At 35.1% G+C, this 12,935-nt stretch overlaps 1 protein-coding gene across 1 annotated transcript in view; it reads left to right on the top strand.

Moving 5' to 3' along the window:
- Window positions 1–12,935, top strand: part of KCNH7 (potassium voltage-gated channel subfamily H member 7) — a 407,166-nt gene that overhangs the window by 275,716 nt on the left and 118,515 nt on the right. Inside the window, exons 4-5 of the mRNA XM_036319925.1 lie at window positions 128–556; window positions 6,494–6,514. Coding sequence (XP_036175818.1) covers window positions 128–556; window positions 6,494–6,514 — 450 coding nt within the window. The remainder of the gene's footprint in view (window positions 1–127; window positions 557–6,493; window positions 6,515–12,935) is intronic.

A 12,935-nucleotide genomic window follows, 5' to 3' on the forward strand; every position in this document is an offset into this window, starting at 1 on the left:
CTGTACATTAAATATTGACAAGTAAATCTTACACATAATTTAAATATGAACCAAACATATTTGCTTGTTTATTTTAAGGGGTGTATATTTTGTCTTATAATAATTCTCTTTTCTGTCTCTACTTTAGGGAAACTTTTTGGGTTCAAGTTCCCTGGCCTGAGAGTGCTCACTTACAGAAAGGAGTCCTTACCACAAGAAGACCCTGATGTGGTTGTGATTGATTCATCTAAACACAGTGACGATTCGGTGGCCATGAAGCACTTTAAGTCTCCTACAAAAGAAAGCTGCAGCCCCTCTGAAGCAGATGATACAAAAGCCTTGATACAGCCCAGCAAATGCTCCCCATTGGTGAATATATCTGGACCTCTGGACCATTCCTCTCCCAAAAGGCAGTGGGACCGACTCTATCCTGACATGCTTCAGTCAAGCTCCAAGCTGACCCATTCCAGATCGAAAGAAAGCATTTGTAGTATACGGAGGGCTTCTTCAGTCCATGATATGGAAGGATTCAGTGTCCACCCCAAGAACATATTTAGAGACCGACATGCCAGTGAAGGTACGTCTGAAGTTTTTTAAAATGTGAAAACATAAATTAATGGGTAATGATAGGGAATTTCGATACTGTTTTTCATTTCTACATTAATCTTTATGCCTTAGAGCAGTGATTTTCAACGTTTTTCATCTCATGACACCATATACTAATTACTAAACTTCTGCAAAAATAAATAAATTTTTTGCCTAACAAAAAAAAAGGTATAATTTTGATTCAGTCACACCAGATAGCTATTATTGTGTTGCCTATTGTCATTTTTCTATTTGCCAATCTAAGGGAAAGAAGGTCAGCACCTTTGACTAAATAGTATTATGTTTTAAAAATTATTGTGGCACAACAGTTGAAAATCGTTGCCTGGTATTCCTTAAGGCTTAAAGGAAGAAATGGGAGTAGAGGCTATTAAAAAATATGAGTCCTACATTCAGAGTTATTACTGATTTCTTCTTGGAACCCCAGTGACTAATTTGGTTTCTTATGGCTTATTTATCTGTGTTTTTGAAATAGTATGATAACCACTATCTGCCTACTTAATGGAAGTTTAATGAATTAATGACATAATATAAGATGTGCTTAAGTCATAATGCTATCATCTCAAGCATAATTAATCGTGTTATATTTAGCAAATAGTCAAGCCCTGGGCAGAAACAGTGGTGTGCTATCACAGGACTATTTAATTGGCCAACTCTTTCCAAAGGAAGAGGTGTCTGAAATGTTCCATAGTGAGTGATCAGGAAGCTATAAATTGATTAAGGGAGCGAATAGGTAGGGGGAAGGGTAAAAGTTTAAGGAACAAAAACAAAACAAAACAAAAACCTGAAACTCTTGATCTTAAACAAAATCAACTTGGAAAGCAAAGTCGGAATTCACTCATTTCTCCCTAGCTTCTTATTTTTTCACATTCTTATATTAACTAGTAGTGAAAGTATGGATTTATAAAAAAGCATTGGCCAAAACTGTGGATGGTTAACATAATAATGAATAACATTTGTTGAGTATGTACTATGTGAGAAGCAATGTAATTGATTGGTACATATTAATTCTCATTTAGCTCTCAAAACAACCTTATAAATTAGGAACTATTATTAAGACCCATTTTATAGATGAAGAAACCGAGGCATACGTATGCTAAATAAATAACTAGCTCAAGATTATAGAGTGTCATAGCTGGCTTTAAACCCAAAGCCCACAATCGATTCATGTTTTTCTTTCCTCACTCCTGCTCCAAAACCTCCCTGTACAAGGGGTCTTTTGAATCATTGAATTTTTCCCACAGTGTCCAAGATTCAGAGTGCCTGCTACACGGACACATCAGTTTTCTGAATCCTGCAGATTTGGGATCTTGAGAGACCCATTGTCCTTTCTTGTATTCCTTCCTGCAAGTGCCCATCATCACTCATGCTGCTGCTTTTTAACATAAATCCGACCCTGGGGCTCCTGAGTGAAGGGTACTAGGTACTTTGCCAGCTTGTCACAGCTATTTTTTAAGCCTCATTTCTAGCCTCTCCAAGGCTCTCTCCCCTCCTGTGTATTCTGTTCCAATCCTCCACAAAACTTAATTGCCTTTTCTAAAAATGTATCATGCACTTTCTTGGCTTCATTATTTTGTTCTGCCAGAAGCACTCTTCCCAGCTTTGCCCCATAGCTGTAAGGACCCACTTCCCCTTCTCAAACCAGAGGAATTCAATTTGCACCTGAGTGTGCAAAGCAGTGTTTACATATATTACAGCATTTAATGTAGTCTACATTATACTGCATTATATGTCTGTGTCATCCCTGTTGGATATGCAAGCAAGTAATTATGTTGCTATGAGCTCCCTGACATGGGAGTTCTGGCACAATTAGCTCTGCAGCCTCAGTATCCAGAACTATTGCCTGTATTATGACAGGGACTCAGTAAGTGCTGGTTAAAATTGAGAGGGCCATGCTTGTGAAACATCTTCTGAAAACACACAGACATCAGGAAATGAGTTACCTGCTCCATAATGCTCTAAAATTTAAACCAAAAGCTTAGGGTTGAATCATGTGGGGATAGATCCCCAGTGAAGTAGAGAAGGCAGAAGAGTGAAAGAAAATGAATTGGCAGGAAATTTTTCAAAGAGAAGAAAAGTCAATATCACTGAAACAGAAGGAACAGTTTTCTATCAGATAGATTTAAGAAACTCTATATAGTCAAAGAGCAATGAGCACATCCATTTTAATCTGTAGCCCAAAGAATGTCAAAAAGAGAGAAAATAAAATAAAATCAAGGGCAATTTTGAAACTGGATAATTATCTAAGGCTCTAAACCATGTAGTAATTGCATGTTCGATATCGCCTGACCCAATGAGAGCTCTGAAATTTGATCTTTGAGCAATAGATCCTATGGCTGAAAAACAATAAAATCAACATAGTAACTTAAATGACCAGCATATATTTTAATTAGTTAATACAATTAGTGTAACCATTTTTAGGAATTATGCTGACTTTTCAGAGACTGGCCTTTTTGCCTAGCACCTGAGTTATAATATAATAACATTCAGAAACAGTACCTTTGAGTATTAAATGATACATAATCAGTGCAGTATAGACACAAACTTAGCCTGTGATTTGACGGTTATGCTAGGAGGTTAGGTCAGATTTCATGATTTAACTTTACAGTTTTCAATTTTATGTGATCTCCATTTAGTGCAGTTACTGATACAATTATGGGAAAGGGTGATTTAACATTTTTTGATTTCTCAGTATGGATTCTATACATGGACATGAGTTGAGATCTTTAATTTATGTTATTGATCATCCAAGTTATGTTATTGTCAAAAAAATTGTATCACTTTCTTGCAGATGCTACAGTTAATGCCTGATAAAATTCAGTGGACATTTTGTACTTAGCTTCAGAATAATTTTAGCTACAACACTCATTAACATAGAAGACTACACTTCCTAAGGCTATATATTTTTTATATTTTAGAAACTGAGCCACTGAAAAGGGAAAGCGGAAAACTTTTAAAACTGATTTTAGTTTTATGAATTCATGTAACTGGTTAACAGGTTAACCTCCACCTGCACCAGATTTTGAATTTATGTTGTTCTCTCCTATTTCAAGAAGAGCAATTTCCTCCTATGTTGGTTATCTTTGTAGCACTTTAAAAAAACTTGCAAATATATTAGGGCATAATATTTTACATTATTATTTCATTGAATCTACATTATCAAGTTCCTTAGAACTGTGTTTCTCAACCCATTTACAGTGAAGGACCAGAAATTTTTATCTAAGCCATCATGAACCAATATATTTGTAAATACAATAAAAATATACTACTAGAAAAATGAAATTCAAAAAAGATAGACATACAAAATATAAACCCCAATTGTTTTATAATTAGGGTGAAAGATGTAAAATTCCTCTGCCACACTGCTACAAGACTCTCAGTGCCCACTCTAACTTCTGTCTTTATGCTGCCACAGAGGAAAAACAATCAGATCTAGCTAGAACCAGCAGAATGAACCCCATGCTCTGCCTTAGATCATCAAAGCAGCATTAACTATGCAATGTGACTATATAATGTGACTATATAACACGAATATATTTGCAAATTACTAAAAGTTCTATAAAGATAGCCAATATAGGAGGAAATTGCTCTTCTTGGAGTAGGAGACAACAATATGAATTCAAATGAGGGTGTGTGTGTGTGTGTGTGTGTGTGTGTGTGCGTGTGTGTGTTTTAATTTGCAAAATTTTATATGTAATTTTCAGGTTTGGGAAGTAGAATTTTAATTTTTAAACTCTTGAAAGCACTTGCTATTCTACTAATGATGTTTGAACCCAGCTTCTGATGGGGATAGATAATTCTATGTAATCAAGGTCTCTTCCATTGTCCCTATTTGCTTTTAATGGTCCCTCAAAGTGGGCAGAGAGTTGTCATGTAAGGTCACAGTCTTTGTGTATCTCTGTCTAAGGCAATGTCTACACTAGCGATTCAATATACCACACTATTGAAATTGCTTCAATTATAAGCTTTGAAACAATGCTAATATATCCCAAGATTTTAAACATTCCCAATATTAGCAGAGATGTCAACAAATGTTGAATAGATTTTTCAAATCTTGGATATATTTGAATGGTTTTGACATGACTTTGTTTATTTTATGCTCTGCTTGTTTCAAAACTAGTCAGGCTTATTTTGTTAGTAGCAAATATGTAACAAAGAGTCAGATTGCTAATCTCTAAATCTGAAAACACTCTGTTAGGGTTTGGCTGGTGACATGGGCTGTGAAAGAATTCACAAGTAAGAGATGAGATGCAGAGAAGACGTTTATTTACTTTCCAAGAGAGGAAAGGGCCAAGCATTGCTAGTCAGTACAGGGCAGGAAAGAAAGGGTGGCCTACTCTTTGAGGCAGTGGCTGTTGCTAAGCGACAAGGACAGGAGGGGGGTCCTGTTGAAGTTGAGCAGATAGGAGGGGGTTTGTCTTGAAAAGGTACGGTTTGTTTGTTTTCCAGGAGACAGTCCGGCAGATGTCCTAAGGAGGTATCTTATCAGTATTTTCCCCAAGCCCATAAAACAAGCTTAGAACAAAAGTTATGAAGAGTTAAAAAGAGGCTTGGTTTGAAGGGGAGGGGGAATGGGACCTTCTACTAACTAGAGACTCCTTGCTGAGAATTATCCCTGAGTTGTGAAAACAGCAGGAATAAGAGGGATGCAAGAATGAAGCCTTGAGAGTAGCTTATCTTATCCATAGTTTGAACAGAGGAGCTGTTTGAATCAGGGGAGCCAACAGTCTTGGGGGTTAATGACCAGGTGCTTCTCATAAGCTGTGGAAAGCCAAGGCAAAGAAAAGGAAAGGCCTTTATCTATCCTTACAGACTCCATTCTGAGATTTGAAAACAGCCCATCTATATAGATAAAAGCGTAATATGCAAATATATCAGACGGCAGAAAGACTGGCCGGCTATGACACGCACTGACCACCAGGGGGCAGATGGCAGATGCTCAACGCAAACGCTGCCCCCAGCCCACAGGCCCCAATCGCCTGATGGGGAACTGGGAACCAGGAGTGAGTGGCAGCGAATGTGGGCGGTGCCAGTGCCCCAATCGCCTCGCAGTTCGCCCCCCCCCCACACACACACACACACACGGAGGGCAACCAGCAGTGGCAGGGGGCGGGGCCGGTTGCCGGCAGCTGGGGAAGATCAGCCCTGATCACAGGCCAGGCCAGGGACCCTACCTGTGCACAATTTCATGCGCCAGGCCTCCAGTTTTAATATAACAAATTTCCTAAATATTCTAGGTATTATACTGAGTACATTATAACAACATAAATTTTAAAATCTTACATTCCTTTTGAATAGTCCAGTGTCTCACTGACTTCTTATAATTATTTTTTGCCTAGGAATGACTCTTCGTGTACAATTTGGTATTTTCAAAATATACTTTAAAGAACATTTATGAGAGGGACAAATAATAAATTTGTGATTAATATGCAAGTTGGTTTATAAGGTAAAATGCTGTTTTAGAAATATTTTGCCTTGTTGAAACTCTAGGTGAAATTATACAAAAAAGTTGTTTAACATGCAAAATGTTGTGTAGTCCTTCTTTGTTAAATGATGGTTGAAGCAACACTAAAAATGGCTTCTGACAAGGTTGAAAGTTTTTATCACAACTACATGCAGCTGGGTATGTCTTTCTCCAAACTATCATAATTATAATATCTGTATCTTGGAATCCATTTAAATTGAGGTAAATGTTTCACATATTTTAACATGAACGTTTATGACAGCAGATACTATTTCTAGCATATGCATTTTACTTGGTTGAATAGGTCAAAATGTTAATTTCAAAGTTAAAATTTTAAGAATTACATTCTGTTTTCTCTGCTTTTGTACAGAGGTAATTCAGTGTATATGACATAATTTTAGTCTTTTTATATTTCTCTTTTCTTTTATCCTTATATGTTCAAAACAGACAATGGTCGCAATGTCAAAGGTAAAGTACGAACTCAAATTTTAACATCTGATGCTCCCGGTGCCCCTTTACTTGGCATGTGAAGTTGCCTGCTGTATGCCCTGTTCAATGCAACATCATGCTGCCCTTAGCTAGTCCAAGTGCCTGGTGGAGACATCATGGCTTGATTTTGGCTGGAGGCATTGTTACTTTCTCAGTGGTGTTTGTTATGAACTTTTTCCTGCAAGAAGCATAAGCCTAGGTTGACAGTGAACACTTCCTAAATATTTAAATCTCTTGGAAAGATACAAATATCAAGCTACATATATTCCTGTGTGGAAGAGGCACATAAGCCTATTTCAGCCAAAAAAAAAAAATCTTTTAGTTCAAGATTAAATAAAATAAGCAAAGTGCTACATGACAGCATCACTTTACTTGTTCCTCTTTTGTTTCCTTAAAACTAGTTTCGCGTTCCTGGATGGCAGGGGGTATGGTTTTAAGCTTACTGTAGTAGTAACTATACATGCATGGTAGTCACCTTCCGTTTTTCTATATTACATTGCAATCATGTTTGTGTCTTATATTAGTCTGAAATCACTGGCATGACCTATAGCTCCTACAGGGTATTGTTTAATGGAGAAATAACCTCTGGACAATCGGGAGTTGGCTAAAAATTTGAAATTCACTTCTGTTTTTCTACTAGATCATAGTGGATACCAGGAATCACAGCCTAAAATAATCCTATGTTCTCATCCAATGGAAAACTTGTGGGGCTTAGTCTTTTAACATAGGCCATGCATGCTGCTGTGGGTATGCATGTGGTGACAGTGACTCATTTTGTGCATGTGTGTTGCATGGACACGTCTCCACCAGTAACCATCATTACTTAGAACTCACTGTGTTGACCTCTTTCCTATGTGACTGCTACTCTAATCACGGTGAAGTTTTGGATATTGATTTCTCAATCCCTTGTCTAATTAATTCAGAGCTGGTGACTGTGATGAATTAATATCACTAAAACTAAAGATGTTTTTAGCAGCCCAGGATAACTTGAAAATAAGGGAAATTGTGGCAACTTCTTTCCATCCTGGTTTTATTTTTTAAGCATTTCCAAAAGGGTCTGTGCAGGTGAACTCCAATAACAGGATGAGATTTCATGTACATGCTTATTCTATCCTTGGCCTGAGATTCCTAAAAGAAAGCAAATCAGTGTCAGCTGCAGATGGTGATTTGACTTGATCTAATGCAGAACATAACCTCGAAAAACAGAATACAAACAGCTCTCACCAACTTGCCTCTGTGACATATGGCTGGCCTTAGCTTTAATAATTAACAATTAATTATCAAACATTAATTTTCCGATGATCTTTTAAATAAAATGAATCTAATTAGAAATGAATCTAATTTTTTCTCAATAAATAAAAAATTAAGCTTGCTTATCTACCAAACTAGTAGCTCACATAACTGTCATTCAAACTGCAGCAGTTCTATTTTTGTCTCAAACTAGTCCACTTATTCTTCAACTTTTTTTTTCTCAACCCTTCATTTTTAAGTAGCAGTTGTCTTTGAATGAAAATGAATCATAAAATCAGAATTTGCAATTAGGAAACTCTAAACCATTGTAGAAAGTTTTTGTATATTAATATTTATGAAATTAAATTCCCAAATTAGATAAAGCATGTGCAAATTAAATAAAAATGTAATGTACTTGTGCCCTCCAAAGTCTTCATTATTTGTTCAAGCTCTAGTTTTGAAAACAACTTGAAAAATATTTAAGTGTCTGGCTCCTTAAACTATTCACAGAGCAATTAATCTAATTAGATATAAGACAATAAATTCACCATGCTGTTTAAATTTTGGATTTGTTCCTAAACTATATTTAAATTAAAAAAAATTTTAAATGAAAGACAAATTTCTACACTTCTTTGTATACAAATGCATAATTAGTTTTATCTCAACTAAAAATTATTTCTTTACCAAAATAAAAAAAAATAATTTAGGAAGACATTTAGAAGGTTTTTGAGATTATTTGATTCATTCCCCTTGGGCAAGGGTGTTGTCTAAATCCTTTGCACAAGTGGTAGAGGCATCTTTATCTCCAGCGAGCCCATTCTTTAATTTTCTTGGGAAATCTATTTTATTGCCTGTTACACAAAGAGCTAAGCTCAGTCCTTCTTGCTGAAATGTAATTTATCCCCTCATCTATGCTGAGTTGGGCAGAGACGCTAGCTAGCTACTTCTAATCTTGATGTAATATCGCAGTATAAAAACAGCAACCGGACACTCAATCTTTTATTCTAAATTGAATAATTTCCACTTAACCTTCTTTCTTGGGATCAATTGTGTTTCCCTTTAATAAATTCTGATAGCACTCTGACTCTTTAAAGTTAGACTTCAGAGATCAAAAAGTGTGCCTCATTATCAAAGCGTGAAAAAAATAATTCAAATAAATTGCATATGCTATTTATTTGTGTGTCTGTGTACATTATATTTTTCACTAATTTCTCTTAATATCTGAGAGGTGAACTTAATCCTACAATCACACATAAACAGATTTTCATCTCCAACTTAGTGGCTTATCTGCTTATTCTGCTTTCCAAGTCATCAATAAAAATTAACCCCTATCTACCTAGTAAATAAGTCATTAATATAATTTTATCTCTCTGTTGCTTCCACCTCCTGATCATCTCATGTAATACTGCATCCCACTGACAATGGTATGTTCAGTTTCTAACTTGTCTAAGAATCTGGCATATGAGTCAAAGCAAAAGTACTCTCCAGATTTAGTACAGCTTTTACCTTCTCTATACCACCAAAACTATCAGACTCACAACGGAAATCTGACACAAATGTTTCTCATAAACTATATTGACCATTACTGAGTATTTGTGATTGCATAAGTTGAGTTGCAAGTTGATTTTTCAATGGTGACAGTTTTCTTCTGTAAATTATATGCCATGTGCTGAAACAGACAATATGATATCGACTACAAATAATTTGACTACTTATCTTTTTCTAGTCTTAAATTTTTTTTCCTTGTGCTAGTGACAGTGTTCTTTTACAAAATTCAATTTCTAAACGCTGCTCTTGCATTTCTTTAATGTTGTCACATCAGTAACTTAGGCTTTATTAAACTTTAGCAAAATAAACTCAGCACCCTAAGAAATATTGTATAAACACCAGATGAATTAAAAACAACCTTAATCTTTATGATTTCCTCCTCTCTTGACCCATTCAGCCCTCAAAAGCAAAGATCTTAAATGTATATATATTTAAAAAATATATTAGGTGTCCTTAGCTGTATGTCCAGCACCATCTAAAAGAGAATATATTCTCCTTTAGTATCTTGTCACTCATGATAAATTTAAAATTCTTCCTAGTTGTTACTTTAGCCTCTAGCTTGATCTCTAAATGCAGAGAATTTCTTTGTGGCTAGAGCCTGCCCTACTTTATATTTAATCAGACACTTGTGATATATTAGAGCCTGATACAGCTGCTGGTTTAGTCTTCTTAGTCACCTCATTTCCATCTCCATCAGGGCATCCATTTTGCCAATGGTTCTCTAAAAAACATCGAGTCTTTCTATTATATTTTTGAGTTTTACATTTCTTTCAACTGAATCCATTAATTCGCTTTATTTCTGCCCATTTATTTTCTTTAAATTGATTTAACTTTTCAGGTTACTCTCCTTTCTTTCATTAGACTCCTAAACCCCATCTCTTCATGACCACACTCAGGGAGGCTGTCTTTCACCTCTAAATCCTCAGCCAAGCCTCTCTGAATATAGATTAGGAGGTAGGAATCCCTGTATTTTGACTTCTATCCTTGATTCTTATTCCCTTTTGGCCACATATTCTATCTGCCTTGTTTTACAATTGGTAAAATAAAGATATTGCTAATACCTATCTTAATTAAAGTATTGGAAACTTTTTTATTATAACTTCAATAGATTTTAGAAACAACACTGATCATATTGCACACTCTAACAGACCTCTGCATATAAACATATGCTTCAAAATTAGTGGAAAGGAACATAATACTCTTTGTTATGTAAGATAAAGTGGGTTGTAAAAGTCTTATCTAAGGAGCATGCATGAATTATTTTAAGAAATATTTTAATTTTTGCTGAATTATTTAAATGGATAGATTAAATGGTCACCTAGATTAAATCTCTAACACTAAGAGCTTAAAAAACAAGAAACAGAGTAGAGTAACAGTTTAGAAAGGTTTTCCAACAGTACATAAGAAAAGCTAAAATACACACTGCAATGAATTTGTAATATTCTGAGGCCAAATCTTAGCCCTATCCTCTTATTGCAACCAATATTTTTAATATGCATTTTACTATCCTGAAACTTCACTCAGAAATAATTTAACCTATTTCTAAAAGAATGACATGATTCCTTAACTGCAACCTAAAACAAAGATAAAAGAAAACAGTTTGTAATGTAATGATAATTATCTCAATATGTTAATGTCCAACAGTAACTACACTGGAAGACATAATGCAATAATTAGACATAAGAAAATATTGACTGTAAGTGCATTGAAGCCATGAGAACACTGCCCATAGAAGTACTGAACAAAATGATAGAAAAGAAATATGGGTGGATAACAAAATAAAATTCACTATTGGAATAAATAGTAACATATTGGATTTATATATATGAATTTTAAAAGTAAGAACTCATGGACAGGTACAACAGTGTGGTAACTAGAGGGGGTAGGAGGGTGTTTGGAGGTGGAAAAGGGTATATGAGGGATAAGTGGTGATGGAAAAAATAATAAAATAAAATAAAGGGGAAAATACTTAAAAATGAAAAATAGGAAACAAAAATTGAATTATGAGTACTATACCAAGATAAAGTGGGTAGAAATGAGAAAGTATAATATTGTCACAAATGAGCTGGCCCTTACTTTTAAGTGTAATGTTAAAATGATTCCCTCTTTGATAACATGCAATAGTAATGAATTGCACGGAAGAAAGAAATCCCACTAAATGTCAGGACATATATTCATTCTTCAACACTTAAGAAAGGCCTTACAGACCACATGCCTTCAGAAGCAATGGGAACTAGAAGATGGATTGGAAGAAGAAATGGGAATCAAGACATTCTGGAGGAATTATGGCAGATCTCTAGGGAGTTACTAAGGAGAAATTAGAAACCAACAGGCAATCCTAGGACAAATCATTTCAAATGTTTAGTTTTTATTACATTGATTTAATTTCATTGTATCACATAATTTTACATATATAGGACACAAGTATGAAATATTTTAAAGTAAAATTTTATTAATGATTTTTAGTGTGACTCTTATAATCTCTGGAAATTATATAATATCTGGCTCCAACACTTTTAAAACAAGATTCAAATCTCTTTGCTTACATATATTTACATGTGACAACTACACACATAGACTCTAACTTGAAGTCTGAAATTTGTTTTGGCAACTCAAAAGCCATAACTAATGTAGCTCTAAGTGATTTGATATTCCAAAATGGTGAATAACTTCTGGTAAAGTTCTGCATAAAAACCTTACCTTTACATGGTAGTTATAGCTCTAGAAAATTTCATATATATGAAAGCATCTTAAAAGTACTCTATATGTGAAACAGGTTCAAGGTTCAGATAGTTATAAACAAGCTTTTCACCTACATGAATGCCCATTGGGGCCTATGGGACAATTTTTCAAGGTGACCGAATAGACACCTAACATCATTGTGACAAATAAAAATGCCTCACAAATGCCCTGAGAGCAGCGATTTTCAAGCTTTTTCATCTCATGGCACACAAACCAATTACTAAAACACTGTGACACACCAAAAAATATATTTCTTGCTGATGTGACAAAAAATAGGTATGATTTTGATTCATTCACACAGTATGACTATTATTGTGTTGGCTGTTGTCATTTTTTTAATTTGACAATCTAAGGGAAAAGAGGTCAGTGCCCCTGACTAAATTATCAAGTATTGCTTGTTTTAAAAGTTCTTGTGGCACACCCTTGTGCCTCTCATGGTACCCCATTGAAAATCGCTGCGCTTAGAGTGAATTACTCTCATAGTAGAGACCACTTGTTTATCCATGTAACCAATTCAGTGGAGTTTTTCCAGTGGAATGGGTCACAGGACAATCAAAGTATATTTAACAGTCTTTCTGCTGTAACATCATAGATGATCCATGTTTTTATCCAGTTTTGTAAACAACTTTGTAGATGACCTGCTGCAGAAATCCAACATATAGAAGGATGGTAGAGAAAGGGAATTGAAAATTGGGCTAAAGGATTTTAAACACATTTTTTAACTTTATACTTTAACCTTCTGCAATCTCTTGTCAGTATTTCTGTGTACAGCAAAGTTACCTAAGGAGTGAAAATATGACATCAGAGCTGAGCAATGGGCAATACCAAGATATCTGAGTTCCTGGAGCATTTTACAAACTGTAAATAGTAAGATATAGAC

This window comes from Myotis myotis, unplaced genomic scaffold, assembly GCF_014108235.1.
Source record: "Myotis myotis isolate mMyoMyo1 unplaced genomic scaffold, mMyoMyo1.p scaffold_m19_p_8, whole genome shotgun sequence".
Taxonomy (NCBI): Eukaryota; Metazoa; Chordata; class Mammalia; order Chiroptera; family Vespertilionidae; genus Myotis; species Myotis myotis.